The sequence below is a fragment of the Puma concolor genome, chromosome B1, assembly GCF_028749965.1.
Source record: "Puma concolor isolate L17-30 chromosome B1, mPumCon1.1.hap2, whole genome shotgun sequence".
In the NCBI taxonomy this organism is placed as follows: Eukaryota; Metazoa; Chordata; class Mammalia; order Carnivora; family Felidae; genus Puma; species Puma concolor.
This window is the reverse complement of record NC_141670.1, coordinates 205,416,004-205,436,074: the sequence shown is the minus strand read 5'-3', so window position 1 is coordinate 205,436,074 and position 20,071 is coordinate 205,416,004. Positions and strand designations below refer to the sequence as shown.

General features: G+C 55.5%; 1 protein-coding gene across 4 annotated transcripts in view; it reads left to right on the top strand.

The window, feature by feature from the left end:
* RGS12 (regulator of G protein signaling 12) overlaps nt 1-20,071 on the top strand; it is a 118,354-nt gene that overhangs the window by 59,369 nt on the left and 38,914 nt on the right. For all 4 annotated transcript variants that reach the window (XM_086705558.1, XM_086705557.1, XM_086705560.1 and 1 more), the window contains one exon: nt 3,047-3,068. In XM_086705558.1, the coding sequence (XP_086561684.1) occupies nt 3,047-3,068 (22 nt within the window). The remainder of the gene's footprint in view (nt 1-3,046; nt 3,069-20,071) is intronic.

Genomic DNA, 20,071 nt, shown 5'->3' with positions numbered 1-20,071 from the left:
TTCCAGACGCCTAGAACTTTCCTTAGCATTTTAAACTTGGAAAGTACTCTTTGGGCACAGCTCCCCAAACTGGGGAAAGGGAAGGAAACACACGTTTGAGGCCGTGGCTCAGAGATGCTGAGCCCCTCCTGGAGCCTGGTGAACAAGGGTGACGCACGGAGCGCCCGAGCCCCTCTCCCGGAGGACGTGCGTGAGGGGCGCCCGAGGGGGTGGCTCTCCAGGCTGAACGGAGGGTGTGCACCCGCAGGACAGTGCTCCTTTCTGACTTTGCTGGCCCGTGTCCAAGCTGGCACCCCCAGGCACCCCCGTGGCACCCCGTGGCCCCCTCCTGGCCGGTCTGGCCTCTGAGCTGCCACAAGTGTGACCTTTTCCAGGGCTGTCTTCCAATTCCCAGATTTTCTCTTCAGCCCTACCACTGCTAATCTCTGCACCGAGCGTCGCGTTTCAGCCAGCGCAGTTTCATTGTGAGCATCTCATCAAGGGTTACTTGTCACATCTGCCGCCTCACCTCCTCTTTCCTCCGTCACCACTTTGATTCACGATTTCATCTTTATTCGACGTTCTGTGTCAGAGCCTCCCAGCGTCTGAGGATCTGCTAGTTGTTTCGGGGAGCTCTTTCTCCTCCTGGGTTCTTCCCTTGGGTTTGGGGGGATTCTTGAGTTGTGAGCTTTTACTGGGGCAGGCTCACTTTTTGGAACTCCTGGGGGCCTCAGTTGGGCCGCTCTCCTCCCAGGGGGTTTGGGAGCTGGCCATCTTTGCCCAGGAGTCCCGGGGCGTGTGGCCTGCGCCCTGCACTCGATGCCCGGCCCACCCCTCGGTCCCGCCTAGTGGCTCCTTTGCTGTTTATGAAGCAGCAGTATATTGAAAGCACATTTGTTTCTATACCGTCTTCACAATTTTTCTGTAAATCTAAAATTATTCTGGAAAAAGAGTATATATTTTTTAAGTGCATTTATTTATTTTGGGAGCAGGGGAGGGGCAGAAGACAGGGAGAGAGAGAATCCCAAGCAGGCTTCACGCCGTGGGTACGACCCTGAGATCGTGACCTGAGCCGAAACCCAGAGTCGGATGCCCAACCGACTGAGCCCCCAGGAGCCCCTAAAATACACTTCTGTGAAAAGCATGTTGGTTGCGCTTTACCTGGATCCGTGCGCACTGCCCTGCGACGCTCCGTGACACCCCTCTCTTGTCCAACCTTCTGCCGCCTCTCCTGGCTTCGGGGACGTGCCTCGAGTTCATTTTGGGGCTGGGCGTAGAGATTTGTAGTGCATTTGCTCCATCTGCTAACATCAGAACTTACTTTCCATTGTGAGCACAGCGTGGAGTCAGCCATGGCCTTTATGAGGTTTACGTTTCAGGATTCGTTTTTCTGGTATTATTATCGATAGCATTTCCGACGTTATGTGTGGCCTTGTGGGTTTTCTTCTCATAATCTCAAGGGAATAATTTGACTTTATGACGTGGTTGCTGGTGCTTTACTGTGAGTACGGAAGGACGGCTTTTCGCCATGCGTGTGTCGGCCTGGGAAGGGGGCTTGTGTGAGGAAGGTCACGCCCTTGGGGGGCGAGGGCTGACGGCCCAGGCGGGTTTGCCAGAGTCCGCGCTCGCCTGCCCGTCTGGCAAGATGGACGTGTAAAAACCGGACACACAGCGGTGTGTGGTTTTACTATTGGAAACGTACCGATAAGGTGCCAGGAAACAGTTCTGGGGCGTTTCTGCCCCAGGACCCGCGATGGTTTGAAACAGCGAGAAGCCCCTATTCCAAAACCATCAGGACGTGGCTTCCCCGGGCTGTCAGAGGACAGGCCCTTTTTCTGGGGCAGAAGGCCATCCACCCCGTAGCTGGGCCCTCGAGCCTTCCAGGTCTGAGACCCACGAGGTGAGGGGCTCAGAATGGGAGGGGGGGTCCCCCATCTTGCACGCAGGTTGGGGGGTGTGAGGTCTCGGGGGGCCTGGTGCTGGGGATGGGCCGTCAGCCGCGCCTTTGGCAAGAGCTTCCTCGAGTCCCGCGCTCAGGTCTCGGCTGCCTCTGCAGAGAGGACCCGAGTGCAAGTCTGTCTCCTCGCTGGGCTCCCAGGACTGAGCCAGGGAGGGCGGCGGCCGCTACTGAGAGGAGCGTGTGCGGCCTTCATCCTGCCGCGGAACCCGAGCTGCGGGGTTTGGTCCCGCGCGTGGTGGAGGCCGGGGGAGGCCTAGCACCAGTGCCGTCGGGCCTGGCCTGCACCTGCTCTCCAGAGCTGGGCCCCTGCTGTGACCGGGACGTCCCACAGGGTTGTAGGGTGTCCCCGCGGGCTCCTCAGTCCCGCCCTCGTCGGCTCCTTCCGGCTTCCGGTGCGCGCGCGCCCGGATCCTGTCCTTCCTCAGCTGCTCCTCCCGCCTCCCTCCTTCCCCGCCTGCCTGCATCTCCCAGGAGCCCTCCTCCGACGGGCCCGTTCTGTTCATCCGACCGCCTGTCCTTCCGGGACCCCCCCCCCCCCAACAGCCTCCTGCTGCCTTCCTACTGGCCTGTTCTGCCCTTGCCCGACTCGTCGGGTCTTTTCCCCGGTGCCTTTGAGCGGCCCCCCTCCTCTCCTCCGCTCTCACCCCCTGCGGGCACCCTCCTGGCCCCTGCCGTGCCGTCACCCGGGCACCTGTCACCGTCACCGGGAGGGGCCCGGTCCCCGCGGCAGGTGGAGGTGCCAGAGCGGCCTGGCGCGGGCCGGTGTGGCTTGCGGGCGATGCACACCGACGGGCTCCCAAACCGGGTTTCTCCAGCGTGTTACTAATGATGCCAGACGTGCCGGGATTTGTTGTTTTCGAATGAAAAGGATGATGACTTCCGCAGAGCCCCGTGTCCCCGGCCTGCCCGGCTTGGGCGGGGTTCACCCAGGAAGTGGGAGCAGAGCTCCTGACTCACTGAGGTGTCTGGTCGTCCTCGGACGCCCACACTGGGAGCCGGGAGCCCCTCCGGAGGACCTGGCGGCTTGTTCCTCAGACGACAGGCCTGCTGTTGCCCGACTTGGTCATGAGGCTTCATTAACTCATGTCTCTCTCTCTTTTCTTTCAGTCTGCAACTGTATCTGATGGTGGTAAGTCACAATTTCTGATGTATATTTTTATTATTTTTATCGAGTGTTTGTTCACATTGTGAAAGTGTATTTGCCATTGATTCACTCAGAAGAGATGTTTTCCTTGCTTTTCCCCGTCCTCTGGGGGAGGGTTTTGGTCAGGGCTGACTTGGGGGAACTTCCCATGGCTCCCTGGTGACCGAGACACGAGTTCTGGAAGCCGTTTATTGCAGAGACATGTTAGGAACCTGACCTTGAGCGGGTGGAGCCCTTGCGGCCGTCCGGGCGTTGGCTGCAGCACGTCTCATCCCACCTGTGCTGACAAGTTAAAACACGCCGTCTTTTTAACCAGCAAGTGAAGATTTCAAAGCTCTTGCCGAATTTGAGCAATTCTGGAAATTCGGGTGAGACTGAAGTGCGATATGTTCCCTTCTTAGGAACAGCCTAGTGGGTGAGTTGAGGCCTGCGGGCTGGACAGGAGGTGAGAGCCCTCTTCCCGCCTCTGAATAGTGTGTGGGAGCTCTGTCGCGGGTTCCGTCCAGAAAGGAGGTGGCCGGGCATGTCCTCTCCCACTGGCAGTTGCCCTGCTGTAACCTCATCATTTTTGCTCCGTGGTGGTTCCCTGTCGCTCGTAATACTCATAAAGTCCTTATGCTCACAAGCTGTGTGTGTGTGTGTTTTACATGTGTTAATGAATCTATTCTTCTGTCTTTGGAGAGTTGAGTTGATAGTTTATCAGAAGGTCTCAGCCCTGTGTTCTCGCTGTTTGCTGGCCGTAGGTCTGACGCACACGAGCAGCAGGAAGTGGACGGCCGTGGGGCCCGAGGTTACCCCGGTTTTGCCCGGGAGAGAGAAACTAAGCGTGGTTTTCTCGACGCCTTCTGTTGTCCCACAACTGCTGGCTTTGGTGGGGTGGGGGGCCCTGGACGGGGCTGCTGGCGCGGAGGGCGGGGGGGGGGGGGGCCGGGAGCCGCCGCCGGGTGTGGGCACACGCGGGGCGCATCTTGAATTACACACGTGCTGATACCTGAGGTGGAGACCATGGATCCTGAAGGTTGTGTTTGGGGATTCATTTATTTTAATAAAAGGAATTACGTTCCCTTCTTCACATACAGTGGTAATCATGCCATTTGGTCGGTCTTCAGCTGGGAGTGGGAAGCATTTCCTTAATGGAAAGAAAAGAGGACCGGTGACCGGATCCAGGGTAAAAGTGGTTCAGTTTTTCCTTCCTGGTGGAAGAGGCTCATTTCTGCAGGAAACTTACAAACGTGAGAAGTTCAGTTTAACCGTAAACACGAGGCCTGATCGGGCTGAGACACCTCCCCCCGTGAGCAGTGGGTGTGGGGGCCCTGAAGTCTACTCAGCGTTCACGAAGCCAGGCCTCCCACGTGTGGGGGGACCCCCGACTTGGGGTCCAGTGTGTCCTTGCTAAGGAAGCGGTGTCCTGGCGGTGGTGGCAAGTGGGGGCCCCCTCTCTGGGCCCTACGGGCCCCAGTGTCTCTGGGGACGGCCCCTGTGCCCCGCGAGGCCCTCGGCGGCAGAGGTGGGCGGGGAAGGGCCCACTCCATCTTGAGCACGCCCTGAATTTCAGGAACTGCACCGACAGCCTGTGTGTGTTTTATTCGGTTTTTCATACTTTTATCACTTTTCCATCTTCGATTCTCTTCCGAGCGCAAGAAGAAAACGTTTCTTGTTGCGCTTGCGGGCTGGTTCCAGGAGCTCCAGCCCCACAGTCTCCACGGGAGGGGGGCAGGGACTGGGGAGCCGGTGTGGAAAGCACCCCGTTCACAGGTTAGGACGGTGTCCACGTGGACACCCCGCGTGGCTCTGGTGACGGGTGAGTCACTCACTCGCAAGCACCGGCAGTCGCGGCTGCCTTCCGCCTCCCGCGGCGTCCCCGTGTCTCCCCGTGCCTCGCAACCTCTCACCATCTAGCCGTGTGGCTTTATTGGAGGAAGTTGGACGGCTTTTGGCAACTTGAGTGTTACCCACTTTCTCCGAAGGAGAGGGCCTCATTGCTGCCGGCAGCCAGAGACCGCCCTGTGAAGGCAGGGCTGGAGGCCGGCCTCCGTGGAGGGCACGCCAGGACCTGGGGTGAGTCCGGGGGCAGATTTGGCCTCGAGGAAAGGAAGAACATTCTAGCATTAAAGAGAGGCTTAAAAATGTAATGACCCCCCCCCTCCCCCTTGGGAAGTTATTCAGACACTTGCTCACAGAGGAGGCCCACGGCCCGGGAGCAGAAGCGCAGACGTGGCGGCCGTGGGCCGGTGGGAATGCGTGGGCCTCCAGTGTAGACGCGAGCGGGGCGCGTGGGCCTCCCGTCCTGGGCCACGGAGCCCTGCGGCTTTATTGTCACAGAAGCTCGCTCTCCTGCTTTCTCTCTCTCTCTCTTTCACTCTGTACCAAGCAGCTTTGCCAGGAGTCCCTGCCCACCCGACTCCTACATCCTCAGAAGGTCAGACCGTGTCCTGCCCTCCCTAGATGTGCTTTCGCGGTGGAGAGGCGCGGCGTGTGAGGGAGCCGTGCGAGCGCCCCCACCCCGGGCACACGGCGGGCTCGCTCACTCGCTCGCTGCGTCACCTGCGCGAGCCTCCCACTTCTCCCCTCTCCCAGCGTGCTGGTCCCAGAGTCCCAGAGACCCCTTGGGGGCATGTCCCCTGCCGCCTTCTCGTCCCTGCCCTGCATCCCGGCCCCAGGCGGCTGCGGCCGCACCCCCTTCGCCTACACTGCCGTCCCTTCGAGGTTTGCTCCCCTCCCGACACCTCACTGGCCCCGCTCTCTGCCTGCTCAGAGCTGGGGTGGCGGTGACCCCGTCCTCCCGCCCCGGTCTCACGTGTCCCTCAGACCCCTGGTATGCCAGCGCACTCCGGGTCCCGTGGCAGTGCCTCCGGGAGGCCTGGGCCACTGCCGGCCTCCCCGTGAGACCAGCCTGGGCTTCCTTGCCGCCCGGCACTGCTGACGAGGGCCGTCGTGCCGGTCACTCCCCTGTGTCACCGTGCGGCCTCCACGCCGTGGGCCTGGTGCCACGCACGGCGGGCGGCGCAGAGGGCGTCTGAAGGAAGGCGTTCACGGGACGCGCGGGTGCGGACCGGAGCCCGGGTTGGAACAGTGGCTTTCAGAGTTTTCCCTTCGTGGCGAAAGCCTCCGGTCACACAAGCAGACAAGCCGGGAGAACCCCGTTTGATAGAACGCAAACGCAGAGACGGCGGGTTGAGGCTGTGGCCTCCCTGGCGCTGGTGGGCGTCTCCTACCCAGGCGCTGGCCACACGGGGGGCAGGTCTGGACCATCCCCTTTGTCCTTGTCCAGAAGCTGCCATCCGTCACCCCTTACTGACAAAGACACACGTTTTTTTAAGGTTATTTACTTATTTTGAGAGAGAGAGAACACGAGCAGGGGAAGGTCAGAGAGGGAGAGGGAGAGAGAGAATCCCATGCAGGCTCGATCCCACGAACCGTGAGATCATGACCTGAGCCGGAGTCAAGAGTGAGACGCTAACCGTCCGAGCCACCCGGGCACCCCCGCAAAGACACGTAGTTTTGAAGTCACTTGTAAACTCCATGCCATAAACTAATAGCAGTTAATTCTGCTAATTTTGATTATTCTTTTAACATCAAATCTGGAACCTTTTTGAAAGCAGAAATAATACCAGATGAAAGCCATGTGATCTTTAATTCTTGTTTGCTTTCTGAATGCAGATGGCCTTCCATTTTAAGCCTGCTCTCTCCTGTTTTGTGGTCTGCCCTGTTCAAGCACATACCAAGCAAGACAAGCCATAGGGCGGCAGGAAGGTAGCGGGCGTGTCCCCCGAGTGGCAGGGGGGGCCGCGCACCCAGCTCCTTGCCACCAGGCCGCTGAGGAGCCCCACGTGGCCCGAGCCTGTGGCACTGAGTGGGCTTTGTTGCCCTGGGACACGGACCTCGGCTTTGCCAAGTGCCCTGCCTCAGTCCTTGGAGCTCAGTCGCGGGGACACGGGGAGATGTCCCCTGCCGGTTAGTCCCTTTGTAACTGGTGGCCAAGAGGCTGTGCGGCAGGTTAGGATCATTTAGTAGCTAATCGAGTGGAGTGCGGTTAGAGGTGCCGTTAAGAAAGAATATTTTTTAAATTATTTTTCTTTAGTTTTGAGACGCAGAGAGAGACAGAGCACAGGTGGGGGAGGGGCAGAGAGAGGGAGACACAGAATCCGAAGCAGGCTCCAGGCCCCGAGCTGTCAGCACAGAGCCCGACGCGGGGCCCGAACTCCCGAACCGCGAGATCGTGACCTGAGCCGAACTCGGACCCTCAACTGACTGAGCCACCCAGGCGTCCCTAGAGGTGCCATTTTTAGCCCGTCACTAGGGTTACACACGGCAGGGACCTTGGGCCTCGGGAAGGGTGCCGTCTGGAAGGAGGGCTGCCTGTTCAGGCCTCACGTCCTCGGCCACACCGGGTGCCTGGCCTGTGTGCGTTCTGGCACGTCCCTGTTACCAGTACCCACACTGCACAGGGGCTTCTTGTTTTCTTTCCAAAATTATCTCATTTTTATATTTCCCAGCTTTATCGAGGCATGGTTGACAAATAAAAATTGTATGTGTTTAAGGTGTGCGATGTGGTGAAATGGTCATTACAATCGAGATAATTAACATGCCCATCACCTCACGTGGTTCCCTCTGTGTGTTGGCAGGCGGGGGGCGGGGGCGAGGACCGGAAGCTTGACTCTCTCAGCAACTCTCAGGTGGATGACACGAGCCTGTGATGTGTGGTCACCGTCTGTACCTTAGATTCCCAGAACTTACTCATCTTTTAAGTGAAACCCTGTCAACCTTGGCCAACGTCTCCCGTGTCCCCTCGCCCACCACCATTCTGCCTTTTATATCTGTGCATTGGACTCCACTGGGCCTTGGACAGCGTGGGTTTGAACCGCGCAGGCCCGCTTAGGTACAGGTTTTTTTTTCTCAATAAATGCAGTACAGTCCTGTCAGTGTATCTTCCTTATGATTTTCTTAGTAAGTTTCTTTCCTGTGGCTGACTTTATTGTGAGAATACGCATCTCATACATACAACATATGAAATGTGTATGAATTGTTTATGTCATCGGTGAGACTTCCTGTCAACAGTAGGCTGTCACTAGTTAATTTTTTGAGGAGTCGGAAGTTACGCACGGATTTTCGGATTTTCGACTATGTGGGGATTGGGGTTAGGGTTAGGGCATCCCAACCCCCATGCTGTTCACGCATCATGTGTATGTTATTATTTTTTTTAAGTTTATTTATTTACTTAGAGAGCTAGCAAGCTGGGGAGGGGCAGAGAGAAAGGGAGGGAGAATCTCAAGCAGGCTCCACACTGTCAGCCCAGAGCCCGATGTGAGGCTCGAACTCACACCCTGAGCTGAAACCAGGAGTCGGACCCCTGACTGACTGAGCCAGCCCGGCGCCCCATCAGGCGTCGGCTGTATTTTAGATCCACGCACAAGGGAGAACGCGCAGCGGCTGTGTCTGGCTCGTCTCACGCAGCGTAATGTCCTCTGGGCTCGTCCGTGTGTCTCAAAGGCAGAAGTCCTTCTTTTTCGAGGGCCGGGTGGCGTTCCACCGCGTGGATGCGCCAGCGTTTCCTTATCTCTTCGCCTGCCTCGAAGGGGCGCAGTTGGCCTGCGGACGGACACTTGTTTCCGTGTCTTGACCACGGCGAGCAGCGCTTCAGTGAACGTGGGGGCGCGGACATCCGGTTTCAGTCCCTCAGACAGGTACCCAGCGGCGGGGTGGTTCTAGAGTTCATTGCCGGAGGGTCCTCCATCCTGTTCTCCACAGTGGCCGCACCGGTTCGCGCTCCCCCCGGCAGCGCAAGAGGGTCCCCTTTCTCCGCATCCTGGCCAACCCCTGTGGCTTCTGGTCTTTTTGATGATAGCCATTCCGATGGGGGTGAGGTCGTCCCTCGCCGTCGTTTTGACTTGCGTCTCCCTGATGATGAGTGATGTCCTGCACCTTCTCACGTGCCTGTTGGCCGTCGGCGGCTCTTCTTTGGAGAAGCGTCTGTGCAAGTCCTTTTTTCTCCGGTTGTTTGGATCTTTTGTTGTTGAATCGCGTGAGTTGCTCGTGTTTTTTGGCCGTGACTCCTTTACCGGCCGTGGTCTGCGAGTCTTCTGCGGAGGGGCTCGTGAGCACGTGGCCACCACCGGGCGGATCAGACCGTCAGCCTTGGCATTTTCTGAGCGAGGCGCAGGGCCTGGAAGAGCCCAGGGGGCGGCCCGGCTGGATCCGCGCACGGTGAGGGCCGAGGAGCCTGTCCCCGGGGAGCCACGCTGTGCGTCAGCCGTGCCTGTCACGGTGCACGCGTTTCACTTCGGTCTTGGCGGCCGCCCCGTTAGGCAGGTGCAAACGTGCATCAGAACAGGTGAGTCGCTCGCGCGCCCTGAGATCACGCCTCCTGCGGCTGCACACGTCGACACCGGTGAGCCGCAGGTGGTGCTCCGCCAGGGAAGCCAGACCCCGGAAACGGACGGCGACCCGTTTAGGCGAGAGGCTGGGAGAGCTGAGGCTCCAAGGGGGAGGACCGCGTGTGGGATCACGGCAGCCGCGCGGCACGGAGCAGATGTACCCGACTCCGACGCCACATCTCTCCTCCCAGCCCCTGGCATTTAATACCCACTTTATTTTTACATATTCCGTCCTTGAGGAAAACGACCTTTTGGGGTAAAATGAGGCATGTGTATTATAAATACGTTAAGTCATTAAAAAAAAAGCAAAGGAGAAAACGGTTTTGAAAGATCGACCCAAACCCGGCAAGCCTGAAACAGGCGAGTGTCACCACGGGTGTCCCTACAGACAGCAGCTGAGGCAGGTGGACAGGGTGCCAGACACGCCAGGGCGTGGGGGCGGGTCTGGGCTCTCCCGGGGTGTGCCGTCAGGCAGGCAGGACCAGGCGGGGGGCGCTCAGGCTGCTCGGTGGCTCAGACCCCGTGGGAGGCGCGGCTAGCAGCTCCCTCCCTCCTCCTCTGTTGCCACCTCTCCTGGGTTCCTGGCCCCAGGGTACATTTCGCCGGCAGAATGCGTAGCTGTAACATCATAATTGGGGCCCGTGGCTGTGAGCTGCGGTTGTGTGTGGATCCTGTATGGGCAGGGGGAGAGGAGTGAGGGTCCCGTGTGGATGGGGAAGGGGAGAGGAGTGAGGGTCCCGTGTGGACGGGGGGCGGGGAGAGGAGTGAGGGTCCCGTGTGGACGGGGGGGGGTGGGGGGGGAGAGGAGTGAGGGTCCCGTGTGGACGGGGGGGGGGGAGAGGAGTGAGGGTCCCGGGGGGAGGGGGGAGAGGTGTGAGGGTCCCCTGTGGACGGGGGGAGAGGAGGCCCACCCTCAGCCCTTCAGCCAGCCTTCTCAGTGTCACTCTTTTACTGGGTCTCACTGGCAGGTTCCTGAGCCCACAGGCTCTCTTTTCCTCACGTTTCTGCTTCATCGAGAATCAGTCTGTTCTCACCATACTTAAAAGGCAATTTGGCCACAAAAGTCTTTTTTCCTATGACATTAATTTGATTTTCAGGCATAACTTTTCTCTTTTTTACTTTTTATTGATTCCATAATAGTATTTCTTGATCTTGTCCTCGATTTGTTTTATCAGTGGTGTTTTCTCTCCGTTCTCTCATAGAACAGGAAGAGTTTTAACATTGTTTAGGTCGTGTTTCCTTCTGGACCAAACTTTGTCTCTGTCTCTTGCATGTTATATGTCTTCCCTCATCCATGGGCGCATCCATCCATCCACCCACCCACCCGTGTATCCGTCTGTCTTTCCATCCATCCATCCATCCATCCATCCACCCATCCATCCATTTGTCCATCCATCCATCCATTTACCCGTCTGTCAATTCATCTTCCCATCTACTTAGGTCAGCTGGCCCCCATGACCTGGATCGCTGTTTTCTGGCAATGACGTTCTCAAGCCCAGAGAGGCTGCAGCACTGAGTCTCTGTATCCTACCCGCGCCCCGCCCCCCCCCGCCCAGGCAAGATCCTCGGTGCCAGCGAGGAATCTACCCCCAACGGTTTATGCTCGACTTTCCCCACCTTCCCCATTATCCTGCCTTACTGAGAACGTTTGGGGTCTTGTAGAGTCACCTCCTTTCCCAGGACAACTGCTAGGCACTCAGGGGTGGGCCAGGCATAGAACCTGTCACAAGTGTTTTGGGTTTTTTTTTTTTCTTTTTTAATCTTTCCTTGGCTTTTTTACCCCTCCTTTTTTTTTTTTTTTTTTTTTTTTTAAACCTTTCTCCTGTTTGAAGCTCACGGCAGGAGACTGCGTCCTCCTTTGGTTGCTGTTGTGAAGTTTGTGTCTGATTTTCAATCTGTCCCTGGAGGGGTGGGAAGAGGGGAGACTGCGGGCCTGTTCCACGTGCCATACGTCCCTGGGGAGCTGCCCTGTGCAGGCTTGTTTTGTTTCTAAGTAGAACTTTGTTCTATAGAACAAAGTTAGGAAGTGAAGAGGAAAGTACGTTGCTATAGATGAGAGTTTTGCGATCGTCCTTCTCACCTGCTCCTCCGGACGGGCGGTGAGGGACTTGGGTCTGGCCACTCCGTCTCCAGGGCTCAGCGAGGGGCCCACCCACTCCTGAAAGTTTGAACACACCTGATGAGGGCTGATCACAGCTCAGCGGGCTGTCCATGTCTTTCCAGGCTCTGTCCCCTCCTTCATCCTGGCTGGACACCCAGTGAACGATGGTGGGTGTGGCCTAGATCAGACCCAAGGGAGCACCCCCGTTTCCCATGTCTGGGGTCTCTGCTTCCTCCAGCTCTCCTTGTGGCTCTTCCTCGAGGCTCTGAGTTCCAGCGGCTTCACGTTCATAGTGAACCTTGGTTTCCAGGAGTGACTCTTACTGTCTCGGGTGCTTGGGATGTGGAGAGCCTCTGCTTTGTCCTCTTCCTGCAACTCACAGACGGACTCCCTGTTGCTTCTGCTTGTTCCTGGAAAGAAACGGCGCCTTCTGTGAAACTCCACACGCGTCAGGATCCCATGACTGGTGCTCCCTGGGCTCCTGCCACGTGGAGCCACACGGCTCCCGGGCCGCCCTCTGGGCACGTCTCCTCCGTCTGTGTCATGCCTTCTCCGCCGTCTGGGGGATCGCTGTGCAGGCACAGAGCGTCAGGCTGCTTGCGAGCCCTGACAGGAGGTGACCCCTGCCGATAGAGTGACCGGGGGCTAACCTCCGAGCGGAGTGCTGGAATCTTGAGTGTTTGTGGCCAGTGGAACTGTAGTCTATGAAATTATGGAAGAGAAAGATGTAAAAGGTTTCAGAGTAATGCTGTGTGTTTTTGTCCGGTTTTGGTGAATTCCCACTTTCCTCATCAGAAAGGCGGTGCAGCCTAATTGCACATTTTTCAGAACCGTTTGCTAAATAGAAGAGCTGAAATGTTAGTTTGTAATTTGCTGTGCGAGAGGGGCTGTTTTAACCAGAACTCTTTATTTTGGTTTAATACATCACATTCCTTATGGTTTGTTTTAGAACTGAAAAATTATACCCAGAATAACAGAGTGTATTTATAGGGTATGAAGTACTAAGTATTTGTAAGCACCAGTCAGACGGTAGGTTTTAGTTTCGGGGAAGCGCGGGGACTTGCTTTCTGCCAAGATGCCTTCCAGTGTGCTCGTTGCCTTCAGTTCTGCGAGATGTTTGGGGAGCGTTTTTATTAGTAATTATTTCTGTTGCGATTTTTTTTTTTTCCCCAGCGAACAGAAGTTCAAAGTTAATAAAGCCAGTGAGCACATACCTGCCTCCCGGAAGTGATACATGTGACCATTTGGGCGTATTTGCTTTAGACCTTTTTTCTCAAGCATGAAAATCACAGGGGAGGCCCCCCCCCAACCCATCCATTCCTCGTCCTCCCCGAGAGGCCCTCCCTGGAAGCAGGCGTGTGTCCTTCCTACGCCAAGGAAATGGATTGCTTCGATTCTTGGTGGAAAACGCCTCTCTTAGGAATCTGTAGTGTGAAAAGAGTGGAGCGTACGGACCATTTCAGTGAGTCCTCTGTTCCCGCCAGGGGATGGTTAGCGCTTCTGGGCCACTCAAGTTCTGCCTCTGGATCTGGGAGCTGGGGCTGCGTTCCCCCGTGCAGATCTGACTGTGCACTTGCGATCTGTGCGTTTTTCTGTGCGTGCTACACTTTCATAAAGAGTCTGCTGAAGAATATTGTTTGAAATGCTGGAGGGCTTTTACCAAAGAACTTTCAAAATGGTCTAAAAATTCTAGTATGTTCACTCTCAGAATATTTATAAAGTTGCTGAGAGAAAGTATTTTATAGATTGGGTCAGAAATTTGGCTAGAATAATGTAGAGGAAAGTTTTTGGGGCCCCCGGGTCGCTCAGTCAGTTAAGCATCCAACTTTGGCTCAGGTCACGACCTCGCGATTTGTGGGTTCGAGCCCCGCGTCGGGCTCTGTGCTGACAGCTCAGAGCCTGGAGCCTGCTTCCGATTCTGTGTCTCCCTCTCTCTCTGCCCCTCCCCTGCTCACACTCTGTCTCTCTGTGTCTCTCAAAAATAATAAACGTTAAAAAAAAAGTTAAAGTAGACCCTGAGCGCCCTTTTCCCAGGGGCTCTCCTAGTAGAGCAGTTTTTGTGCAAATTGGGAAAAAAACCCTTATCCCCGTGGTAGATAAACTGTAAGAATATAAAGTGTGTGGTTCTGGGCATACCACTTAGAAAGCTTTTAAGATTTTCTCTTTATCACTGGTTTTCAGCAACTTACCTACGATAATTCTTGAGTTGGCTTTGTTTGTGTACCTGCTTTTGGGGATTCATGAGATCAGGTATTTCCTACTTGAATCAGAAGAACATTGGCCCATTGAGCTTTTCCTACTGCCGTGGAGACATGTGCGTTTTCAGCCCTTCTTTGTCTCTCCTATGCTTCACCCTTTGTAGATTCTTTAGCTCTGTCTTCAAGTTCACTGGTCTTTTCTTCCACGGCGTCTAATACACGTTAATGTCATCCTGTGACCCACCCGCTTCAGAGGCTGTGTCTTTGCCTCAGCAGCGCCCCTGTCTCTCCTACAGCCCGTCATCTCTGTCCTCGCTGCTTTCCTAACACCCTTGAGTGTGTTTGCAATATCGCTACGTGCCTTCACATCCTTGGCTGCTGACTCACCATCACTGTCGTTCCCAGGTCTGTTCTGTTGCCTGGTTACTGGTCACATTTTTCTGCGTCTTCGCTTGTCTAGAGATTTTCAGCTGTGTGCTGGGTTTTGTTGTCTTCCTTTGAAGAGTATGGAAGTTTGTTTAATGGGCAGGTAAGCTATTTGTGGGTTGGTTTGATCCCTTTGAGGCTTGTTTTTAGGCTTTTTTAGGGCAAGTCTAACATAGCTTTTATGGTAGGCTCTGTGAGCCACACTACCTAAGCCTAACACAGGTGGGGTCTCCTTCGAGGGGCAGGCATTCCACAAGGACTGGCTGGGACTTGGAAATCCCCCAGCCCTGTGAGTTGTCTAGCCTCATGGGGTGTCCCCCCATACCCACACAGTCTAGAACTCAGCAACAGGCCCCAGGGTCTCCTGTGAGCTCTCTGCAGCCCTTCCTGTACTGGCTGATGCAGCCTCTGCAGGGCCCGGCCACCCTGGGCTTCCCTGAGTCTAGTCTCTTCAGCTCTGAGCACTGAGCTCTCTTCAGCTCCGTGAGAGAGCCATCGTGCACTCGGGTCCCCCTGCCCCAGGCTGTACTTTTGTGCAGTACCCCCTGGTGGGTCGCTGGACAGCCCCGGGGCTCACCTCACTGATTTCTTTTCCTTCAGGAATCACCGTCTTATGGTAACTGTGGTCCAATTTTTTGAGGACTGTTGTCGACATATTTGGCCTGGTTTTCTAGTAATATGTGGCTAGAGGGGAAGCCTGGCCCCAGTTACTCCGTCGTGGCCAGACATAGAATTCTCGTGACAGAATTTTTTCACTATAATGATGGGAGATGGTCTCTTAAAAATTCTGAACAGAACTCAGACCATGACGCTTTCTTGCACAAGGAACTTCAGTGATTTCCCATTACCTGTAGGGCAACAGCTGCCCTCACAACCCAGAACAGGCGGGCGGTCATCACCCCAGCCCTGTCCCCGGTGTATGCAATACCTGGCTCAGTCTCAGGCACTTGGAACAGCCAGTGAATGAGCGAGCACCTAATTCTGGAATCCAGCAAGCTTTGGCTAGCTTCACATGCGTGTCATATTCTGGTAGAATTTAGCGGCACCGGAGTGAACCAGTGACGTGAATGAGGAAGCCGTGCCCTGGCTCTACCGCGGCGGGACCCCTGTGGCCGTCCTAACTCCTTATAACTCGGCTCTGCCGCCCGTTTGGGGGACATCCTTTGTGGCCAACACCACCCAGTTGTCTCCAGGAATTAGCGCAGGGAACCCCAGAGGCCCCGGGAGGCACCCTTCCTCTGACCGGAGGTCTGGCGGCCGCGCTCGCACTTGGCCGCGGAGCAGCGTGTGGACAGGAGGCCCGTGACGGGTTGTCCTGTAGCTTCGGCTCAGGTGTGTTGGCGCTCGGCCTGTCCCTAGCGCTAGAAGCAAATCTGTGTGCCCCTCGCTTGTCCCGGTTCGTTGGTGCTGACAGGCTCCTGTGGATGTTTTAAGTGTAGCTGAACCCGACGGTCCTGACACGACGTCCTGTTTCCCCAGCTTTACGCAGGCCTCCCTTCGAGTTGGCTCACGTTAGTCAAGCTCCGGCCACTGAGGCAGCAGTGACTTGTCTTTAAGAATTCGCTGTGGAGAGGGGCCGTCATTTGGGAGGAAAGGGTCTGCCCCGGCTTGGGTTTGGCCGGAAGAGGAAGGCGAGGAACCAGGTCCCCTGCCCCGTGCCACGCCCGGTGTGCCCTCGGCCCTCTCTGCCAGCTTCGCTCACGCTTGGCCTCCCCGTCCTCAGACCCGTGTTGTTTCAGGGCGCACCGCTGTCCCCTCCAGCAGATCGTGTATGCCGGTCCCGTCCCCCGGTGCTGGGGACACGCCAAGCACAGATGCACGGTTACTGCCCCCCCCCCCCGCCCCGCCTGATAACATCCGCTTGGAACACAACACAGGACAGTCACCTGTGAGAGTTCCCCGTTTTTTTCCCCCCTAACAACAAGTCCCAAAACTCAGTCTTGGCCAATTTGAATATATTACATGTAGATAACAACTCTAGAAAGGAAAGCCGATGACAGAGTCTAATGAGAATCATTTGTTTCATCATACCAAGTTACATTTTGCATTAAATGGTACTAATTGGGAAAGTCCACTTTTCCTTCTCTTCTCCTGCTTCGTGATTTCGTTTCATTCAGACGCTTCAGATGTGTTTCTGTGGCAACTGTTCTTTAAGCCGTGAGAACTTTCTGTTGGAGAATCAGCCACATGCTGCAGGTGCATCGTGGCCTGAGGACTTTTCACAAAGTGAACACACTGTGTTACCAGCACCCGGAGGCCCCTCGGGCCCCCTTTCAGTCCCTGTGCCCAGCGCGGACCATTAGCCCCACCGCTGACCCCCTCGGGAAGCGCTGCCTGTTTTGAACCTAAAAACAACGCATCCCCGCGTTGCGCCCTCCCCAGTGCCCGGCTCCTTTCGTTGAACTTGAGGTTCGTGAGTTTTGTGCGTGTTGGGCGTGTCAACAGCTGTGCGCTCTCCTCACCGCGTGGCGCTATCTTACGAGCACGTCACTGTCCACGCACCCACGGGACCGTCAGTGGTACCCGAGCGGGTTCTGACTGTTGGCTGCCGCCAGGGGCCCTGCTGTGGCGCGCCTGCGTGGGCAGGGCTCACGGATGACACCCGGGGGGGTAGCGTTTCTGTCGTGGCAGGCTGGGTCGCGGTGCTGGTCCCGCGTACCAGGCGGGACACACAGTGTCCCCAGACGACTTTATGGCGTGTGTGCTGACCAGCGCGTGTGGGGTTTTGGGTGTTCCCCCCCCCCACCCCCCGCCACACTTCACGTTGTTTATTTCAGCCCTTGAACGGGGATACGGGCACCGGATCGGGGTTGGTTTGCGCTTGTGGCTCCCTGGTGACTAATGAATTGAGCACCTTTCACGTTTTTGGCCGCTTGGATATCCTCTTTGTGAACCGCCTGTCAGGTTGTCTGCCTTTCCTTATTGATTTCTAGAAAAATTTTTTAAATGTATTCTAGAAATATGTTTTGTGTTGAGTTTACGTGTTCAGGGAAGCCCCTCTCCACAACGCACCTGATCATTCCCCTAGCAGAGTCTTTTTGCTGACCGGAAGGTTTTAATCTTGGAGAGCCTGGGTGGCTAGGTAGATTAAGTGTCCGACTTCAGCTCAGGTCATGATCTCACAGTTTGTGGGTTCGAGCCCCACGTCGGGCTCTGTGCTGACAGCTCAGAGCCTGGAGCCTGCTTTGGATTCTGTGTCTCCCTGTCTCTCCGCACCCCCCCCTTACACTTGTGCTCTGTCTCTCTCTCTCTGTCTCTCTCAAAAATAAATAAGTGTAAAAAAAAAGATAGATAAAAATTAAAATTAAAAAAACTATTTTTTAAGTTTTTAATCATAATATCCAGTTTATCATTTTTCCTTTCTGGTGATGCTTTTTATGTCCTTTTAGAGCAGGCCTTGCCCTTCCCCTGACCATGAGGGTAAAACCATTGTGTTAGTGTTTCACACCGAAGTCTCAGATCACCGGGAACCAGTTCCTTCCTTGTGCCCAGTGCGAGCTAGGGGACGACACTCCTTCTCCCCCGCCCGAGACCCAGAGGACCCAGCCCCACGTGTGGCCACACTGCTCCTCTCCTCACTGAACCGAAGCTGCACCCTTATCAGGTAATCATATATCTGCGCGCCCGTTTCTGGCCCCTGCCTTTCGTTCCAGTGGCCTCTTTGTCTGTCACTGGGTTGACGCTTCCTGCTGTAATTACTGTCACTCTCGGTGCGTTCTGAGACCTGGGTTGTAGTCTCGTCCCTGCGTGCCTCCGGGGTTGCCGTGGCTCTCCCAGGCCCTTCGCATGTTCTTGCGGGGTTTGGAGCCGACCTGTAAGCCACTGGCGGTCTTGGTTTTGGGGTCGTCTTCCCTTCTGTCCGAGCTGGTTGAGACCTAGCACTTCGGGAGTCTGTGTGTGATGCTTTCCCTGGAAATGTTACTAGAAAGCCACAGACAGCCGTTGGCATTAAGACAGCTGGGCTTAAGAGAATCGTTTTGCAACTATCCACTTGTGAACTTCAGTACGTGGCCACTCACTGCTTTGCCCCGGCAATAAATACTAAATCTGGTTTGGTTGGTTTGTCTTCTAAAAACGATTTCTTTTAGATGACTGGCCCTTTGAATATCTACAGCTAGGATTCATTGAGATGATTTCAGGCTAATGCGTCACCCTCAAATAGATTCCATTGTCCAAAAGAAGGTGAGGGAGAAGTCTGCAATGTCCGTGACCTTTCGAGGGTTTGCCCGTAAGGTGACCTGTCACATCAGAGGAAGGCCGGTGGGAAGGCCATACCTGCCTCTGGGTAACTGGCAAACTGGTCAGTGTGATGCCAGTTGGGGAGGCAGGGGTGTGGGGCCCGGCCCAGCCAGAGGTCGCATGGCCAAGCAAAGCCGAGCCTGAAACCTGAATTGGGCTTCGCCCTAGTGCAGGTTCAGGGAGCCAGGAGGAGTCAGGAAAAGCCGAGAAGGGGCAGCTGGGAGCAGCGGGAAACCTGAGAGAATGACCACCGTGGAGGGGGAGTGGAGTGAGGGGAGAGGGTCCCAAAGCCGACCCCTGGGTTTCCGCTTGGGTGCCCGCGGGGATGACCATGGCATTTGCAGGGACCGGAAGGAGTGGATGGGGAGAAGCGGATTGGGGGGGGGGGGTTGGTGATAACCAGGGTTCTGCTTTGGACCTGGGGTTTTCGAGATGCTCGTCAGTTTCCTACAGGAGATGTTGTGTATACAGTTGGATACGCGAGTGTAGAGCGCAGGAAAGCTGGGCCTGGAAACCCATTTGGGGGTCACCGGTGTGCTGGTGGAATTGAATGCCTTGGTAAGCTTGGAAAATTAAAGATGGTGCAGGGAAGAAGGGTCTCAAAGCTTTGGGCCGAGTGGGGCCTGGAGGGGTGAGAGGCAGCGGGCCCCTGTCACTGGCGGTGTGCCTCAGTTCTCTCATCTGCACAGTGGGGTCCTGGGACCAATGTCACAGAGTTCTCGTGAGCATCAGGGGAGTTAACACACGTGGCTCACTTAGATCACCACCCGGCGTGTCATCAGGAGCTGCCTTCGTTAGTGCTGCTGTGGCCGTTTGGATCGCATTTCAGTGTCATTGAACATTGGAAGGAGACAAAACTGCCCAGAGGGGCCGGCAGAGGAGGAGCCTCGGACAGGTCCTGAAGAAGATGGGAGACCAGTGGGAGAGAAAGCCTCAAACGGCACACACTCTCCACTCTCCACCTCACCTGTTAAAAGTCCACCTTTAGGGGCGCCTGGGTGGCGCAGTCGGTTAAGCGTCCGACTTCAGCCAGGTCACGATCTCGCGGTCTGCGAGTTCGAGCCCCGCGTCAGGCTCTGGGCTGATGGCTCAGAGCCTGGAGCCTGTTTCCGATTCTGTGTCTCCCTCTCTCTCTGCCCCTCCCCCGTTCATGCTCTGTCTCTCTCTGTCCCAAAAATAAATAAACGTTGAAAAAAAAAATTAAAAAAAAAAAAAAGTCCACCTTTAAAACAACACTGGCAGATTGAAATACTTAAATGAAAGATCTAGCAGGCAGATACTAAGAGGAAAAAAGCTGGTATGACAATATTAATCTCAGACAAAATGATTCAAAGTGGAAAAAAATATGTAAGAAGAACAAAGAGGGGCTCTGTGCGCCACAAATAGGGCATCTCCTTCGTAAAGCAAACTGAGATGGGACCACAATACAAGCGGACACGTGCTCCCAGGGGGACGCCTGTGACATACCTTTTCAGAAACTACGAGATTAAGCTGATTAAATAAAAAAAAAAAACAAAACAGTAAGACTACAGAGTATTTGAATGAGAAAATGGAAAATAAAATCTAACAGGCATATGTCGAACTTTATACCCGATAGAAAAAATACTTTTTTTGCGAAGGTGTGTGAAATAGTCACCAAAGTTGACTCTA